General features: G+C 44.2%; 1 protein-coding gene across 1 annotated transcript in view; it reads right to left on the bottom strand.

The window, feature by feature from the left end:
* Positions 1 to 8,805: 8,805 nt before the first annotated feature.
* The window catches only part of LOC140726101 (uncharacterized), a 129,302-nt gene continuing 118,226 nt past the window's right edge, over positions 8,806 to 19,881 (bottom strand). Inside the window, exon 7 of the mRNA XM_073042055.1 lies at positions 8,806 to 18,588. Within this exon, the coding sequence (XP_072898156.1) occupies positions 9,470 to 18,588 (9,119 nt within the window). The 3' untranslated portion in view covers positions 8,806 to 9,469. The remainder of the gene's footprint in view (positions 18,589 to 19,881) is intronic.

Here is a 19,881-nt window from a genome sequence, read left to right on the forward strand (position 1 = left end):
ATCTAAAGTACTTATTAAATTCTTCTGCCATTTCTCTATTTCCCATAACAATTTCACCCAATTCATTCTTCAAGGGCCCAACATTGTTCTTAACTATCTTCTTTCTCGTCATATAACTAAAAAAGCTTTTGCTATCCTCCTTTATATTCCTGGCTAGCTTGTGTTCGTACCTAATTTTTTCTCCCCTTATTGTCTTTTTAGTTAAGTTCTGTTGTTCCTTAAAAATTTCCCAATCATCTGTCTTCCCACTCACCTTAGCTCTGTCATACTTCTTTTTTTTTTAATGCTATGCAATCTCTGTCTTCCTTTGTCAACCACTGTGGCCCCTTTCCCCCCCCTTTGAATCCTTCCTTCTCCGGGGGATGAACTGATTTTGCACCTTGTGCATTATTCCCAAGAATACCTGCCATTGCTGTTCCACTGTCTTTTCTGCTAAGATATCCGTCCATTTAACTTTGGCTAGCTCCTCCCTCATGGCTCCATAGTCTCCTTTGTTCAACTGCAACACTGACACCTCCGATCTGCCCTTATCCTTCTCAAATTGCAGATAAAAACTTATATTATGGTCACTACCTCCAAATGGCTCCTTTACTTCAAGATTGCTTATCAAATCCTGTTCATTACACAACACTAAATCCAGAATAGCCCTGTCCCTGGTCGGCTCTCGTACAAGCTGTTCCAAGAATGCATCCCGTAGGCACTCTACAAACTCCCTATCCTGGGGTCCAGCACCAACCTGATTCTTCCAGTTCACCTGCATGTTGAAATCCCCCATAACTGATGCGACATTACCTTTGCCACATGCCAATGTTAACTCCCTATTCAACTTGCACCCAATATCCATGCTACTGTTTGGGGGTCTGTAGACAACACCCATTAGGGTCTTTTTGCCCTTACTATTCCTCACTTCTATCCACACAGACTCTACTTCTCCTGATCCTATGTCCCCCTTTGCAAAGGACTGAATCTCATTCCTCACCAACAGGGCCACCCCACCCCCTCTGCCCACATTTCTGTCCCTACGATAGCACGTATACCCTTGTACATTCATTTCCCAGGTCTGATCTCCCTGCAGCCATGTCTCCGTTATCCCAAAAACATCATAGTTACCCATTCCCACCTGGGCTTCAAGCTCATCCACCTTATTTCTGACACTTCGTGCATTCAGATATAGAATTTTTAGCCCATTTCTCCTCTCTCTGTTTAAATCGCTGCCTATTGTGCTTAATCCAGCTCCCCGAACTCCCATTGGGCTATACACCCCTTGAATTTTGTTGTCCTTCCTAAATTTACTTATTCTTTCAACACATTTAACTCCGTGTTCCGTCAGACCATCCCTCTGTACATGAGTCCTCCTTATCACTTGTTCCGCCCCACCTTCCTCTACTACACACTTAATATTCCGGAACCGTGTAGTTCCCACCTGTCCTTTATTCTTCATCTCGCTATCCTCTCTCACATTCTGGATCCCTGCCTCCTGCAAATTTAGTTTAAACCCCCCCCGAGCAGCACTAACAAACTTTCCTGCAAGAATGTTAGTACCGCTCCAGTTCAGGTGTAAACCGTCCCGTCGGAACAGATCCCACCTTCCCTGGAACAAAGCCCAATTATCTAAAAACCTGAAGTCCTCCCTCCTGCACCATCCTCTCAGCCACGTATTAATCTGTATAATCCTTCTGTTCCTTGCCTCACTCGCACGTGGCACAGGTAGCAATCCTGAGATTGTTACCCTGGAGGTCCTGCCCTTCAGCTTCGCACCTCACTCCCTGAACTCCCTACGCAGGACCCCCTCACTCATCCTACCCACGTCATTGGTCCCTACATGGACCACAACATCTGGGTTCTTTCCCTCCCTCTCGAGAATAACCTGCACCCGATCTGAGATGTCTCGGACCCCGGCACCAGGGAGGCAACATACCATCCGAGACTCCCGATCTTCCCCACAAAATCTCCTATCTGCCCCCCTGACTATAGAATCCCCTATCACTATCGCTCTCTTCTCTTCCCTCCTCCCCTTCCTAGTTGAGGTTGGAAGGTTGTTCCTGGTAGGTCATCCCCACCAACAGTATCCAAAACGGTATACTTATTTTTGATGGGAATGGCCACAGGGGTGCTTTTCCCTTTCTGTCTGCTCCCCCTGCCTCTCTTGACTGTCACCCATTTGCCTACCTCCTGTCTTTTCGGTGTGACTACCTCCTGATAACTCTTATCTATCTCTGTCTCTGCCTCCCGAATGATCTGTAGTTCATCCAACTCCTGCTCCAATTCCCTAACTCGGTCTGATAGGAGCTGCAGCTGGATGCACCTTTTGTAGGTGTGGTCATCAGGGACAACTGTGTTGACCCTGACCTCCCACATACTGCATACGGAGCACACCACTGCTCTAACTGTCTCCCCCATTACCTGATCCCAGATTAGTCAGAATAAATGAAAAAAGTACCTACCGACCTTACCATTTTTACTTCAGCAAGCACATACTCAGGCTCACTGATTTCCTCTCACTGAAGTCCCCTTGCGCCGAAGCCTGCTGAGCCAAAGCCCAGCACACTTTTTAAACTTCGCGCTCGCCGCTGACATCATCCGCCCCTGCGCAGTTTTACCTTCCTCCTCAGGTACTGTCCAGGTAGGTCTGATGGTCTCGGCCTACCTACAACGGCTGATCCTCCAATCCTCCGATCTCCAGTCGTCTGTCGACCTCGAGCACTCCTTGCTCCCGCTCTGCTGCCCGCTCCTAAAAGTGGGCCTCTTTTTAAACTCCGCACTCGCCGCTGACATCACCCGCGCCTGCGCAGTTTTACCTTCCTCCTCAGGTACTGTCCAGGTAGGTCTTGAATAAAGGAACAACATTCACAACCCTCCAATCCTCCGGAACCTCTCTAATCCCTATTGATGATGCAAAGATCATCCCCAGAGGCTCAGCAATCTCCTCCCACAGTAGCCTGGGGCACATCTGATCCAGGCCCGGCGACTTATCCAACTTGATGCTGTCCAAAAGCTCCAGCAGATCCTCTTTCTTAATATCTAGATGCTCAAGCTTTTCAATCTGCTGCAAGTCATCACTATTATCACCAAGAGCCTTTTCCATAGTGAATACTGAAGTAAAGTATTCATTAAGTACCTCTGCTATTTCCTTCGGTTCCATACACACTTTCCCACTGTCACATTTGATAGATCCTATTCTTTCATGTCTTATCCTCCTGCTCTTCAGATACTTGTAGAATTCCTTGAGGTTTTCCTTAATCCTGTGTGCCAAGGCCTTCTCATGGCCCCTTCTGGCTCTCCAAATTTCCTTCTTAAGCTCCGTCCTATTAGCCTTATAATCTTCTAGATCTCTAACATTACCTAGCTCTCTGAATCTTTTGTAAGCTTTTCTTTTCTTCTTGACTAGATTTATTACAGTGGCTGTACACCACAGTTCCTGTACCCTACCATAACTTCCCTGTCTCATCTCATTCCCTATCTCTTTTCTGAGATACGGGGCCTAAAACTGTTAGCAATAATAAGTGCAGCCTGACTCATGTCTTATAAAGGCTCAGCATTATTTCCTTGTTTTTATATTCTATTCCTCTTGAAATAAATGTCAACATTGCATTTGCCTTCTTTACCACAATCTCAATCTGAAAATTAAGCTTCTGGGAGTCTTGCACAAGGACTCCCAAGTCCCTTGGCACCTCTGATATTTGGACCTTCTCCCCATTTTGATAATAGTCTGCACTATTGTTCCTTTTACCAAAATGCATTATCATATATTTCCTAACACTGTACTCCATCTGTCACTTTTTTGCCCACCCTTCCAATTTGCCTAAGTCCTCAGGTTTGCTTCCTCAGCACTACCTACCCCTCCACCTATCTTCGTATCATCCGCAAACTCTGCCAGAAAGCCATCAATTCCATTATCTAAATCATTGACAAACAACGTGGCCCAGGTGACTTCTCCACCCGAAGACCTTTGAGTTTGTATAACACTTTTTCACAGTGCATTGAGGTAGATCAAGGTCAAACAATAACTGAGTGCAGAACACACACTTGCTTGGATTTCCAGCATCTGTAGATTTTCTCTCGTTTGTAAATGAATGCTGAATAAAGTTTAACAGCTATACAGAATGTGCATTGTAGATAAATAAAGTGCAAGATTGTAACGAGGTAGATTTAATTCCAGTCTACCCATACAGCATACTAGACTTGAGCAGTTACAGAGTCACAGTGATATCTGGGCCCAGAACAACAGAGAGTCATTTCCACAGGTACAAGTTCTGAAACGTTGATGTTTTGTGAACACAGCAAGGTCACAACAGTCGCAGAGAGATCCTAAATAAATATTACTCGTCAGTATAGATCTTTATAAAGCTAATATAGTTCCTTTAATGGACTCCATGAAACAACTATTTTCTAGATGGAATCCACTTACTCTCTCTTTAATAGGTCATATCCATGCTGTAAAAATGATGATTTTACCTAGATTTTTATATATTTTCCAAAATATACCTATTTTTTAACTAAAAAAATGTTTGATCAAACTGACTCTCTTATTTCATCTTTTATTTGGATCAATAAGAGACCAAGAATTAATAAGTATCATTTACTAAAATCTAAGAAAGATGGTGGACTTGCATTTCTGAATTTAAGACTATTATTGGGCTGTTAATATCAGACAATTATGTTTTTGGTTATATTGGCTCGACAAGAGCCAAAAACCAGTTTGGGTTGATTCGGAATTAAAAGTTGTTAAACAATTTCGTTTAACCTCAATATTAAGAGCTCCATTACCTTTACAGCTCTCTAAAATTCAAAATTTAAATCTTTACCCTGTTATTAAACAGTCTTTACGGATTTGGTTTCAGTTTCGTAATTTTTAAAATTTTAAACAACTTAAATTGTCTAGTTCTATATATCGAAAGTTTTTATTTAAACCTTCAATAACCAATCTCATTTTTTTCCTATGGAGACATAAAAGGATCCATTCTTTTACAGATTTATTTTGTGATGGCTGATTGATGACTTTTGAAGAGTTAATTAACAAATATTCTCTTGCTCATACACACTTTCTGCAATATCTTCAGGTTAGACATTTTTTACAACAATATTTATCTAAGTTTCCATATTTGCAAGAATCTGATTTGTTGGATACCATTTTGAAATTGAATCCTTTAGTGAGAGGTTCCATCAGTAGAATTTATAATTTATTTTTGTTACATAAAGAGAACCTCTCACTGAAGATTAAACAAGATTGGGAGAGAGAACTTAATATGACCTGTGTTAATGAAGATCGGTTGCGAGTTTTGAAAAAGGTAAATTCTTCTTCTATATGTGCCAATCACTGTTTAATTCAGTTTAAAATAGTTCACCATTATTATTTAACAAAGGAGAGACGATCTAAAATATTTCCTAGTATAGATAACCTCTGCGATAGGTGTAAAACTGAAGTAGCTACTTTGTCACGTATGTTCTAGTCATGTTCTTCATTAAAATAATTCTGGGAATCTTTATTTTCAACAATTTCTAAAGCTCTGAAAATATTTAATTCACAACCTAATAGATTGACTGTTCTATTTGGAATAGTTCCGCATCATATTCAGGGTATTTCATCTTCAGATCAACATGTAATTGCATTTGTTATATTATCGGCATGAAGGGCTATTTTATTAAAATGGAAAGATACTTCTGTCCCTACATTAATTGAATGGTTTTCTCAAGAGATGTTATGTCTCAGTTTGGAAAAAAATTAGAAGTAGAACTTTTGATCCTCGATTCGATTTGGAGAAAAGATGGGACTCTTTTGCCAAAATATTATCATTTCATTTGAATTATTTTATATGGTTTCCTTCCAATCTTATTCTAAATAAACATGAATTGGCAGTTGATGATTCTTTTTCTTTATATATATGTAGATGATGGTAAGATGTATTGCTCCGGGGGTTGATTCCTAATGGGTTTTTTCCCCTTTTTTTGTAGTTAGTGTTTTTTTTTCTTAGTTAGTTGGGGTTCTTTTTTTTTCCTTCTTTTCTTTATATATAATTTTTTTCATTTTCATATATTACGATCAGGTTTTTTTCTCTTCAGCTTTATTAATTGTATACATATTAATTTGTTGAAGTATTGTATTACTTTATAGCTGCAGAAGATAATGTACCAATAAAAAGATTCTAAAAATGAAAATGGTATAGACTAGGGAGGATGCAGACAGTGGAAAGTTATTGAAAGGGTACTCTGATATTCTGGAGTATGTCTGTATTTCCACAGGTACATGTTCTGAAACATTGATCTTTTTGAACTTAGCAAGGTCACAGCAGCCAGTTGTATCTCCAGCCATGAATCATGAGATAATGTGAATGTAAAATCTCCCCCCGGTCCCGATGATGAGGACGTTGCTCACTCCCTGCCTCCGGCCTCTGTCGCATATACTGAATCTCAGACGCATCTCCTTTAAACTCCACCCCCACCCCACCTGAAAGCACGTCCTCTAGGATTGGACTGTTGTATTTTGACTCACATTTAGCTCGACAGTTCCACGGCTTTCTGATCACAAAGTGGACTTCACTGGTGAACCCTATTCCCAGTTAAACTCATCATATGGTAGAACATACCAGACGATGACTGCCCAATAACTGTTGTCTTTATTGATCAGGATTTGTTCAAGGAGTAATTACACAGTTCAAACATTAACTATTTAGTTACACATCTCTTTAGTTTACTTCACAACTTCCAAAACCCCCCGCCCCTGTTCAGGTGTTCCCCACCCCAGATGAACCTGGCCAGGGTTCACCGTGAGTCCTTCTCTGAGTCCCTGACTCAGGGTCTTCTTCACTGCTTGCTCTCCGGAGTCAGTGCTGTCGGTGATCTTGTCCGGCACCTTTTTATACGTTTCTTCCCAAAGCTCTCAGACATTCAGATTTATTTATCAGATCTACACTCAGCATCTTTGTCAGAGACTTTTCCTCAGAGTGAAATGGCTAATACGAGGGGCATAACTTTAAAATGTTGGGAGGAAAATACAGGAGAGATGTCAGAGGTAAGTTATTTTTACACAGAAAGTGGTGGGTGTGTGGAACACACTCCTGGGGTGGTGGTAGAGGCAGATACATTGGGGGCATTTAATAGACTCTTAGGCAGGCACATGGGTGATAGAACAGTGAAGGGCTACATGGGAGGGAGGAGTTAGATTGATCTTGGAGTTGTTTAAAGTGTTGGCACAATCTCATGGGGAAGAGGCCAGTACTGTGATATACTCTTCCTTGTTCCAATCTTGGAGTCCCAGTTTGTTGGGATGTTCCAGGATTTCCCAGGATCTGGAATGGGTCCAGCTGATTGGAAAACTACAAATGTAACGATCCAAAAACGACAGAGGTAGAAAGCAGGAAACTCAGTGTCTTGATGTCTGTTGCTGGGAAAATGCTGAACACATACTGAAGGAACTATGACAAAATATTTAGAAAATCTCACACGGTCAAACAGAGTCAGTGACAATGAAAGAACTGCAGAGGCTGGCAATCTGGAAATGCTCAGCAGGCCAGGCAGCATCTGAGGGAGGAGAAACAGTGTGTGAGCAGAGTGCTTTATTCAATGTGCTGAAGGGAATGAGCTGCCTGCTGAAGTTGCTCAGTGATGTCTGCTGGGAACACACGGGTCTGCAGGGACTGGAATCTGGGATGAAGAACGAGCTTCTGAAACTCAGTGGGTCAGGTCACCAGACCACAGACTCTCTGAACTCCTCCAGAGTGGAGGGAGAGGGAAAACAGTGAGCTACCAAACTGTTAGCCTGTCACTGGCATTCGGAGAAATGGTGGAATCTATAACGAAGGATGTCATATCAAGGTCATTGGAAAATATTATGAGTGAGTCCAGTCAGACTGCATTAATGAAATGGAAGTCACATTTGACTGGTCTTTTGGAGGTCTTTGGGGAAGTATCAAGTGAAGTTGTTCAGCGGGAACCAGTAGATGTGATTTATTTGGATTTTCAGAAGGTTATTGAGAAGGTCTCTCACTGGAGGTTGATGAACAATTTCAGAGCACATGCAGTTGGGGAGAGAAGACAAGAGCACTTGGAACTGGGGGAGATTTCCAGCATGGACTGAACATTGGTTAATATAGAGAAAGGAAATGGTAGGAAGGAATGGGTCCTTCTCACATGACTGGTTTATGATCCGTGGGGTGTCTCAGACAGGGATCAGTGCTTGGACCCCAGTTATTCACAGTCAATCATTTGCCTGAGGAGACCAAAAGTAACATTTCCAAGTTTACTGAAATGGGAAAGTGAGTAGAGATGAGGGGCAAAGAGGCTGCAAGGGGATAAAGACAATAAGTGAGAGGGCAACAGCAGGGCAGATGTAGAAAATGGGGAGAGAAACAGAAACACTGACCATTGTTTAAATTATGAGGGACTGGGGAATGTTGTATTCACAGGGACCTGGGTGACCTTGTACACCGGTCACTGGCAGCCAACATGCACAGAAAGCAGGCAGGTAAGATGGAAACGTTGGCCTTTAATGCAAGGGGATTTGAGGAATGATGACTCACTGTGACTATAGAGAGTCTCGGTGTGACTGCACCCAGGGTACCGGGGAAAGGGTGAGTGTCCTTGTCTGTTAAAGATGTACCCGGCACAGGGGGAGAGCTCAAAGCTTCACCTGACCGGTTCCTGGGATGGTGGCTCTGACATATGAGGAGAGACTGAGTCGGCTGGCCACTGACTCCTGACAGTTTGGAAGAATGAGGCAGGACCTGGTGATGTAAAATCCTGAGAGGCTTCACAGGGTATAGACAAGGAAGATGGTCTCTGTGACAGAGGGGTCCAGAGTGAGAGGGCAGAATGAGAGGGAGGGCATCTGGAACTGATGTGAGGAGAGACATCTTCACTCAGGATGATGAATCATTGGGGTTCTCAACCCTGGAGCTGCAGAGAGAGGCTCCGGGACTGGTTGGGCTCAACACAAGATCAACAGATTTCTGGGAATGAGAGGGATCAGGGATATCGGGATAAGGGTGGGAAATAGTGTTGATGTTGAACAAAGGGACATGGAAATAGAGAGCCATCATTGAAAGTGGCATCACAGGTACATCGGGTCATAAAGAGAGTGTTTGGTGCATTGTCCTTCATTAACCAAGGCACTAAGTACAGGAGTTTGGATTTGGAAGTTGTACAACACTTTGGAGAGGCCTAATCTGGAGTATTATATGCTTTTCTGGCCATTTACCTACAGGAAAGTTATTAATAAACTTGAAAGAGAGCAGAGACAATTTACAAAGATATTGCCAGGACTTGAGAACCTGAGTTATGGGGAAAGGGTGAATAGGTGAGGACTTTATTGACCATGAGGGCAGAACCATGAACATTTCTTCTGCTCTGCTAATTCTTTTGATGATTGTGATTGGATTTGAATTTGAACACACTGTGATTTACTCTGCCCAATCCTGAGGCAGACAGTTTCCCTTTGTCTGTCTCTCACTGAGTAATGCCATTTAAAGAGACATTACCAAGACTGAATGTTTGTATTATACGTCTTGTTCATTTCTTCCCTCACCACATCCCAGTCAATGTTCCAGCTTTCATCGATCTCTGCAGGCTTTGCTCCGTATTCATCAGCAAACTGCTGATTGAAAGTGTAGAAAACCTTCTTCCAATAGGATGCTGCCTGTGCAGAAATGTCCCGTTGGATAATCCAGGAATTGTAATAATCATTGACTTCTTGATAATCCTTGTAGGGATGGAATTCCCCATTTGTGTCTTTATTTCGGAATTTTCCATCACTTGCGACTGAAGCTGTGCAGATATCCATTACAAGACGTTCACTGGTTATCCATCGATATCTGTTGAGTCCTTCAGGTCTGTGCTGTTTACAGGAGTGTTGTGAGTGTACCGGGGTCTCTGAATCACAAAAAACCCCACAGAAAGGACATTTCTTTGTACAATTGAATAGCCCTTTGAACAACTCCTCCCTGGGTTTAATAGAAAATTCTTCAATCCTTGCTTTCACATCCCAGCCTTTTACCTCATGGAGGAGATCCTGCTCCACCTCTTCAACACATGCCAGAATTGCCTCTGCCCATTTCTTGCCATCACTGCCACTCTGAAACAGAATGAGTTTCATCTCATCTTTGGGCATTGAGATTCTTGTGTTTAACTTTTCAACAAACGTGTTTAGGAAGCTCTGAGCATTTCCAGCAAAGTTCTGCGTTACTGCATCCTGAACAATGTCCTTAGCTTGTCCAGTGATCTCTGTGATGATTTTTTTAGCCAGATGGGTAAATGTGCTCTCTCCCTCGCGTTCTGTCTTGCAGTGTTCAATAACTTGCTGATGGAGCCAGTCTTTGGCAAAATTCTCAAAGTCTCTGATGTACTGGAGATATTTATCAAATTGATGTTTTTGTTTCAGGTGGACCAGGAGGGCCACAGTGAAGTTGTTGCGGAGACTGTACTTTCGCTCAGGGTCATGGTTTTTCATATCATCCACAATTTTCACACTGAGGCTCTTGAGGGTGGCGTCTCGGACAGCTGGCAAGAAACATGTTTTTACGAATCGTTCTGCTTGTCTCTGGTTCTCATCCTGCTCTGTGTAAATATCCATAAAGAGATCAAAGTATTGATCTTTCATGTTTTCCAGTCTTCTCCGTGGGTCGTGTTTGTGGATAAACCTTACGTGCATCTCCTGGAATCTTGGTACAGCATAACCACACAGGTGAAGTTTAAACTCTGCCTTGAAACCCTCAGTCATTGAAAAGTATTGATGTGAAATATTGTCAACTTTTCCCTCTATCATGTTGAAAAGTTCATTGCAATATTCGCTGTCATAATCCATGTCCTTTTTTGTGATGTCAGTGATCCAATGTCTGCATTCATCCTCGATGAGCTTTGTAATCTTTGCTGCTTCATCGAGATCTGATTTCAATATGGATGGAATGAATCTACTTGTACCCCATTTCCAATATGGCATGTTGATATGTTTCTTTTGAAACTGAAAGTACTGGGTCCCCAATTCAGAGAGATGTTTACTTTTTAACCTTTCATTAATCACTCTCCCTTGAGTTTTTGTTTCCTCTCTGAGACAATTTTCAATCTCCTGTTCAATGTTTTTTTCGCTGCAGGGGTGATACTCCAGCTGAGAGAGTGTATTTTTCCACATTTTTTCAAATTCTTTTTGAACTTTCTGTTGATCCAACACCTGATTTGTTGCTTTACACTTCCATAAAAGCCCCTTGACTTGTTCTCCAATCTTCTTGTGAACGTTATTACAAATATCATCCACTTCCTGCAGTCCCTTCTGTCTATTCACGGCATCTCTACATCTCTGTATTGAATTGTGCAGAAGTTGGCTGCATAAACTGGAGATGCTGAGCTTAAATTCCTCTCTGTATTTCTCCATCAGATATATGTTATCAGCCCCACTTTCATACAGAGCTTGTAGTTTATCCAGAGTGTCACCCTCCCTTTTGGTCATCTCTGTCCTCATCTCCCCCTCCAGATTACGGAGCAATTCAATGAGATTTTCTTTGGCATTGCTGATTCTGTTTTCAGCCTCACTTCCACAGCAGTGAGTGAATTTGCGGAGTTCCCACTCCCAGTCCTTGTACTTCAAGGAGAGGTGGTTGTAAGCCTCTGCGACCAGACTGTTCTGGAAGCTGAAAATGAAATTTTCGTGTTTCACCTGCTCCCAAAGCCCAGCCATCCATTTGATAAAGTCCGGGATAGCGAAAGCTCCTTGGCTTTTACTCTGTTGGATTAGACACTGAATTAGGTTCTTCTTCAGTTGGGAGACGTGTTCACTGTAACCGATGTTGACTGCAGCCATTGGGGGTGTACCATGCCACAGACCAGGGATGTACCAGTTGTCCTTGTCAGCATCATAGTCCATCACATCACGGAACGTTACTCGGTCTACCTTCTCCAGCTTTGCTGCAGCCTCTGTCATCTTATCCAGCTGTTCCAGGAGTTTCTGACGGCCTCTCAGATTCTGATCGTGCGCACTCACATCGCCGACATTCTGGTGCACAAATACACACTTTGGCCCTTTCCCTGTCTCCCTCATGCGGATTAAGGAATGAACAACAATCTGTAAAATATCTTTCATCTCTGACAGATTTTCCATCCCGATGTTTACCAACGTTAAGTTGCTTAATCCAACCACGAACGTTGCTAGCTCATTGTCGTGCTCATAGCTGTCTGTCAGTGTTCCGAGTTCTGGGGCTCTCAGCCCCTCTGTGTCAATGACCAGGATGAACTCACAGCCCAGCTCCTCGGCCAGGCTCCCTGTGACTTTGATCAACTGCATGTAGGCCCCTCGAGTACATCGACCGCTGCTCACAGCAAACCGCAAACAGAACATTGTGTTGAGGAGTGTGGATTTGCCCGTGCTCTGAACTCCAATCACCGTCAGCACAAACACTCGGCAAGCTCTTCCCACTTTGTTGGCAACTTCTGTGAGTACGGCAGTGATCCATGGAATGGGAACGTTAGAAACATCTCCATCGATGAGCTCCAGTGGGAACCCTTCCAGCAACAGATCAGCAGCAACACCCGGAAACTGCGACACCTTTGGGTGGATCTGTGTCCTTCGGGTGTCATTGTGTCGTGTCACTGAAAGTTCATAAACCTGGCCAAATTCCCTCATGAAATGCTCGAGTCCCAGGGAACTATCAGACATCTCCTGATCCAACTCCTTCAGTTCATTCACCTTCTGCTTTGAGTCTTTGCACAGTTCTTTATAAATTCTACGCAATCTTGCCATAATTTCCCGTGATTTACTGTCCAGTTCCAGCTTCAGCCACTGTAGGGAAATGGCTCTGTCAACCCCAACATGACTGGTGAGGTGTTCAATGAACAGCCGCATCTCTTCCGACAGACTTTGTCTGAGCTGAGCTTCCCGGATTCTGTTCTTTTGCTGCTCCAGTTCGTGTTTATACACTTCTGTGGTTTTGTTCCCACGGTGCATCATCCGAGACATTTCTTTTTCAACTTTAGACAACCCTTGCCAGGGCTCTCCATGAAAGGGCAACACTCTCCTTTTATACCCAGTAATGTCTCCTAAGTCAAGACAGCCCAGTTTAGAGATCAATTCCATGGCTCGTTGTATTTCATGTTGACATTCATCAACTTCAATACCACTTTCCATTGCAATGTCAGCCATTTTCTCCAGGCTCAGCAAGGTCTGGTCCCTGTCCCTCTTTAGAATTACTTGCTTGATCTGAGAACGGAGCTTTTCCACAAGTTTTGCCTCATTTACATTTGCCCGAACAATCCATTGTGGATCCTCTTTCTTTCGATCTTTGAAAATTTTCACAACCTGCTTACGGGTTATGTGTTGCTGATTGATGTGGGTGTTGACTATGAGAAAGAGTTTTGCTGTTGACTGTGTGAGAGAGGTGAGGAATTCTCGTTCCTTCTCACCGATAACATCAATGAAAATAAAGAGAGCAGCAGATACTTTTGCCAAAAACTGAGCATTTCCCTGGAAAGTTTCAGCATCTCCTCGGAGGTTAATGAATGCTGCAGCCTCTGGGAAAATATCAGTGTTACTCTTCCCAGAAGGGAGATACCAGCTGATCTCAGCCATTCCATCGGATATCCTGCGGGGCACATTCCCACATTCCATCTCGGAGTGCAGGAAGATGTTCTGCTGCATCTGTGCCTGACTCAGGGTGAGATTGAGGATTCGGGATTTGGACACAGTGCACCTTCCCAGTCTGAGGAAGGACACCGTTGGCACGGCTGCTGTCACGATGGGCACCTCCACAATGGGGCTGCTGTCTGTAGGAGAATGTGGGCACCATGTTTTAACAATGGGCCTCATTGCCCATAGGAGAAGTGTGGCACCAGGCCCTACTGTGGGTCCCCTCTCCTTGTCCATGGGGTGACTGCGTGTATCTGGCATCAGAACGGGTAATGCAAACTGGCACAGGGACATCTTCAGCATCAGTTCCTGCTGGAGAAAGTGGTCAGAACAGAGGAAAATGGCAGTAATGATATCCAGAGGATTTAGCACAGGAACACTTGGCTCATTCTCTTCCAGGGTATCATTTTGTTCTTCAGAAACATCATCATCACCATCCGAGGACAGATCAGGTGGCCATTCAAGATTCCTTGCCAGCAAATTAGCTGCGAGGATCCTTTGGAGAAATCGCCAAGGAAGATCTTCTGCTCGTGTTGGTTTGCTGTACTGCAGTTTATCCTGGGATACCTCCCGCATGGTCTTAAAGGACAGTTTGTGAGGATAATGATCCTGCAATCCCAGATCCTTTATGAGTTGTGGTATTCTGAGATTCTCAGACCTGTTATTTCCATCTGGTAAATCTCTTTCCCTTCCCTTTGAGATATTGTGTTCGTTACGATGAAATGTATCCTCTGGCTCCACCTGGTCTCCAAGGTCAGCTTTTCTCTTTTCTTTTGAGGTCAGGTCGTTTACTTCTTGTATTCGAGGATGATGTTTATCAACTCTTTGTCTTTTCACATCCACAGAATCTTCATCCTCATCCTCATGATTGTCACTTTCTGAGGACTGAGCACATGGCTGTCCAGGATTCATCACTAGTGGATTGGCTGATGTGATCTCTTGGAGAAGGGGACAAGGGAGCGTTTCTGTTTGAGCTGTTCTGCTGTCCTCCAGTGTATCCCAGGAAACATCCTGTGTGGATGTTGGTGATGATTTGTGGGTACAATGATCCTCTGGACCCAAATCCTTCACTGCTTGTGGGTTGCTAAAATTATCACATTGGTTCTTTCCAACTGGTAAAACACTTTCCATTCCCTTTAAGTTTTTGTAGAGATTGGGATTAGTTAGATCGTCTGCTACCCTTTGGTGTCCGGGGTCAGGATTTCTCTGTTCTTTAGAGGCATGTTCCTTGGCTCGTTGTATTTCATGTTGACATTCATCGACCTCAATCCCACTTTCCATTGCAATGTCAGCCATTTGCTCCAGGCTCAGCAAGGGCTGGTCCCTGTCCCTCTTTAGAATTACTTGTTTGATCTGAGAACGGAGCTTTTCGGCAAGTTTGTTTGCATTTAAATTTGTCCGAACAATGCATTGTTGAGGTTGTAACTTTAGATCTTTGAACAGTTTCTTCACCTGCTCAGGGGTTATGTGTTGCTGATTGATCTGGGTATTGACTATGAGAAAGAGTATTGCTGGTGACTGTGTGAGAGAGGTGAGGAATTCTCGTTCCTTCTCACCAATAACATCAATGAAAATAAAGAGAGCAGCAGATACTTTTGCCAGAAACCGAGCATTTCCCTGGAAAGTTTCAGCATCGCCTCGGAGGTTAATGAATGCTGCGGCCTCTGGGAAAATATCCGTGTTACTCTTCCCAGAAGGGAGATACCAGCTGATCTCAGCCATTCCATTGGATATCCTGCGGGGCACATTCCCACATTCCATCTCAGAGTGCAGGAAGATGTTCTGCTGCAGCTGTGCCTGACTCAGGGTGAGATTGAGGATTCGGGATTTGGACACTGTGCACCTTCCCAGTCTGAGGAAGGACACCGTTGGCATGGCTGCTGTCACGATGGGCACCTCCACAATGGGGCTGCTGTCTGTAGGAGAATGTGGGCACCATGTTTTAACAATGGGCCTCATGGCCCATAGGAGAAGGGTGGCACCAGGCCCTTCTGTGGGTCCCCTCACCTTGTCCATGGGGTGACTGTGTGTGTCTGGCATCAGAAAGGGTAATGCAAACTGGCACAGAGACATCTTCAGCATCAGTTCCTGCTGGAGAGAGTGGTCATCACAGAGGAAAATGGCAGCAATGAAATCCAGAGGATTTATCCCAGAAAGCCTCGACCCAATCTCTTCCAGGATATCATTTAGTTCTTCATCATCATCCTCACCCTCTGAGGGCAGATCAGGTGGCCAGTCAGGATTCCTTGCCCGTGAATTGGGTGTGAGGGTCCTTTGGGGAAATTGCCAAAGATGATCTTCTGGTCGTGTTGGTTTGCTGTCCTCTAGCTTATCCTGGGACACCTCCTGCACAATCTGAATAGACAGTTTGTGGGGATAATCATCCTGTAATTGCAAATTTTTTATGAGTTCTGTTGTTCTGAGATTCTCAGACCTGTTATTTCCATCTGATAAAGCTCTTCCCCTTCCCTTTGAGATATTGTGTTCATTATGATGGAATGTATCCTCTGGCTCCGCCTGGTCTCCAGGGTCAGTTTTTCTCTTTTCTTTTGAGGTCAGGTCCTTTACTTCTTGTATTTGAGGATGATGTTTATCAACTCTTTGTCTTTTCACATCCACAGAATCTTCATCCCCGTCCTCATCATTGTCACTTTCTGAGGACTGAGCACATGGCTGTCCAGGATTCATCACCATTGGATTGGCTGATGGGATCTCTTGGAGAAGGGGACAAGGGAGCATTTCTGTTTGAGCTGTTCTGCTGTCCTCCAGTGTATCCCAGGAAACATCCCGTGTGGATGTTGGTGACGATTTGTGGGTACAATGATCCTCTGAACCCAAGTCCTGCACTACTTGTGGGTTGCTAAAATTATCACATTGGTTCTTTCCAACTGGTAAAACACTTTCCATTCCCTTTAAGTTGTTGTAGAGATTGGGATTAGTTTGATCCTCTGATACCCTTTGGTGTCCAGGGTCAGGATTTCTCTGTACTTTAGAGGCACGTTCCTTGGCTCGTTGTATTTCATGTTGACATTCATCGACCTCAATCCCACTTTCCATTGCAATGTCAGCCATTTGCTCCAGGCTCAGCAAGGGCTGGTCCCTGTCCCTCTTTAGAATTACTTGTTTGATCTGAAAACGGAGCTTTTCGGCAAGTTTGTTTGCATTTAAATTTGTCCGAACAATGCATTGTTGAGGTTGTAACTTTAGATCTTTGAACAGTTTCTTCACCTGCTCAGGGGTTATATGTTGCTGATTGATGTGGGTGTTGACTATGAGAAAGAGTTTTGCTGTTGACTGTGTGAGAGAGGTGAGGAATTCTCGTTCCTTCTCACCGATAACATCAATGAAAATAAAGAGAGCAGCAGATACTTTTGCCAGAAACCGAGCGATTCCCTGGAAAGTTTCAGCATCACCTCGGAGGTTAATGAATGCAGCGGCCTCTGGGAAAATATCCGTGTTACTCTTCCCAGAAGGGAGATACCAGCTGATCTCAGCCATTCCATCGGATATCCTGCGGGGCACATTCCCACATTCCATCTCAGAGTGCAGGAAGATGTTCTGCTGCAGCTGTGCCTGACTCAGGGTGAGATTGAGGATTCGGGATTTGGACACTGTGCACCTTCCCAGTCTGAGGAAGGACACCGTTGGCATGGCTGCTGTCACGATGGGCACCTCCACAATGGGGCTGCTGTCTGTAGGAGAATGTGGGCACCATGTTTTAACAATGGGCCTCATGGCCCATAGGAGAAGGGTGGCACCAGGCCCTTCTGTGGGTCCCCTCACCTTGTCCATGGGGTGACTGTGTGTGTCTGGCATCAGAAAGGGTAATGCAAACTGGCACAGAGACATCTTCAGCATCAGTTCCTGCTGGAGACAGTGGTCATCACAGAGGAAAATGGCAGCAATGAAATCCAAAGGATTTATCCCAGAAAGCCTCGACCCTCTCTCTTCCAGGATATCATTTAGTTCTTCATCATCATCCTCACCCTCTGAGGACAGATCAGGTGGCCAGTCAGGATTCCTTGCCTGTGAATTGGGTGTGAGGGTCCTTTGGGGAAATTGCCAAGGATGATCTTCTGATCGTGTTGGTTTGCTGTCCTCTAGCTTATCCTGGGACACCTCCTGCACAATCTGACTAGACAGTTTGTGGTGATAGTCATCCTGTAATTGCAAATTTTTTATGAGTTCTGTTGTTCTGAGATTCTCAGACCTGTTATTTCCATCTGATAAATCTCTTTCCCTTCCCTTTGAGATATTGTGTTCATTATGATGGAATGTATCCTCTGGCTCCGCCTGGTCTCCAGGGTCAGTTTTTCTCTTTTCTTTTGAGGTCAGGTCCTTTACTTCTTGTATTCGAGGATGATGTTTATCAACTCTTTGTCTTTTCACATCCACAGAATCTTCATCCCCGTCCTCATCATTGTCACTTTCTGAGGACTGAGCACATGGCTGTCCAGGATTCATCACCATTGTATTGGCTGATGGGATCTTTTGGAGAAGGGGACAAGGGAGCCTTTCTGTTTGAGCTGTTCTGCTGTCCTCCACTGTATCCCAGGAAACATCCTGTGTGGATGTTGGTGACGATTTGTGGGTACAATGATCTTCTGAACCCAAATCCTTCACTGCTTGTGGGTTGCTAACATTATCACATTGGTTCTTCCCAACTAGTAAAACACTTTCCATTCCCTTTAAGTTTTTGTAGAGATTGGGATTAGTTAGATCCTCTGATACCCTTTGGTGTCCGGGGTCAGGATTTCTCTGTACATTAGAGGCACGTTCCTTGGCTCGTTGTATTTCATGTTGACATTCATCGACCTCAATCCCACTTTCCATTGCAATGTCAGCCATTTGCTCCAGGCTCAGCAAGGGCTGGTCCCTGTCCCTCTTTAGAATTACTTGTTTGATCTGAGAACGGAGCTTTTCGGCAAGTTTGTTTGCATTTAAATTTGTCCGAACAATGCATTGTTGAGGTTGTAACTTTAGATCTTTGAACAGTTTCTTCACCTGCTCAGGGGTTATATGTTGCTGATTGATGTGGGTGTTGACTATGAGAAAGAGTTTTGCTGTTGACTGTGTGAGAGAGGTGAGGAATTCTCGTTCCTTCTCACCGATAACATCAATGAAAATAAAGAGAGCAGCAGATACTTTTGCCAGAAACCGAGCGATTCCCTGGAAAGTTTCAGCATCACCTCGGAGGTTAATGAATGCAGCGGCCTCTGGGAAAATATCCGTGTTACTCTTCCCAGAAGGGAGATACCAGCTGATCTCAGCCATTCCATCAGATATCCTGCGGGGCACATTCCCACTTTCCATCTCAGAGTGCAGGAAGATGTTCTGCTGCAGCTGTGCCTGACTCAGGGTGAGATTGAGGATTCGGGATTTGGACACTGTGCACCTTCCCAGTCTGAGGAAGGACACCGTTGGCACGGCTGCTGTCACGATGGGCACCTCCACTACGGGGCTGCTGTCTGTAGGAGAATGTGGGCACCATGTTTTAACAATGGGCCTCATGGCCCATAGGAGAAGTGTGGCACCAGGCCCTTCTGTGGGTCCCCTCTCCTTGTCCATGGGGTGACTGTGTGTGTCTGGCATCAGAAAGGGTAACGCAAACTGGCACAGAGACATCTTCAGCATCAGCTCCTGCTGGAGAGAGTGGTCATCACAGAGGAAAATGGCAGCAATGAAATCCAGAGGATTTATCCCAGAAAGCCTCGACCCTCTCTCTTCCAGGATATCATTTAGTTTTTCATCATCATCCTCACCCTCTGAGGACAGATCAGGTGGCCAGTCGGGATTCCTTGCCTGTGAATTGGGTGTGAGGGTCCTTTGGGGAAATTGCCAACTATGATCTTCTGGTCGTGTTGATTTGCTGTCCTCTAGCTTATCCTGGGACACCTCCTGCATAACCTGAATAGACAGTTTGTGGGGATAATCATCCTGTAATTGCAAATTTTTTATGAGTTCTGTTGTTCTGAGATTCTCAGACCTGTTATTTCCATCTGATAAAGCTCTTCCCCTTCCCTTTGAGATATTGTGTTCATAATGATGGAATGTATCCTCTGGCTCCGCCTGGTCTCCAGGGTCAGTTTTTCTCTTTTCTTTTGAGCTCAGGTCCTTTACTTCTTGTATTTGAGGATGATGTTTATCAACTCTTTGTCTTTTCACATCCACAGAATCTTCATCCCTGTCCTCACCATTGTCACTTTCTGAGGACTGAGCACATTGCTGTCCAGGATTCATCACCATTGGATTGGCTGATGGGATCTCTTGGAGAAGGG

The sequence above is a fragment of the Hemitrygon akajei genome, chromosome 4 (assembly GCF_048418815.1).
Source record: "Hemitrygon akajei chromosome 4, sHemAka1.3, whole genome shotgun sequence".
NCBI classification, from domain to species: domain Eukaryota; kingdom Metazoa; phylum Chordata; class Chondrichthyes; order Myliobatiformes; family Dasyatidae; genus Hemitrygon; species Hemitrygon akajei.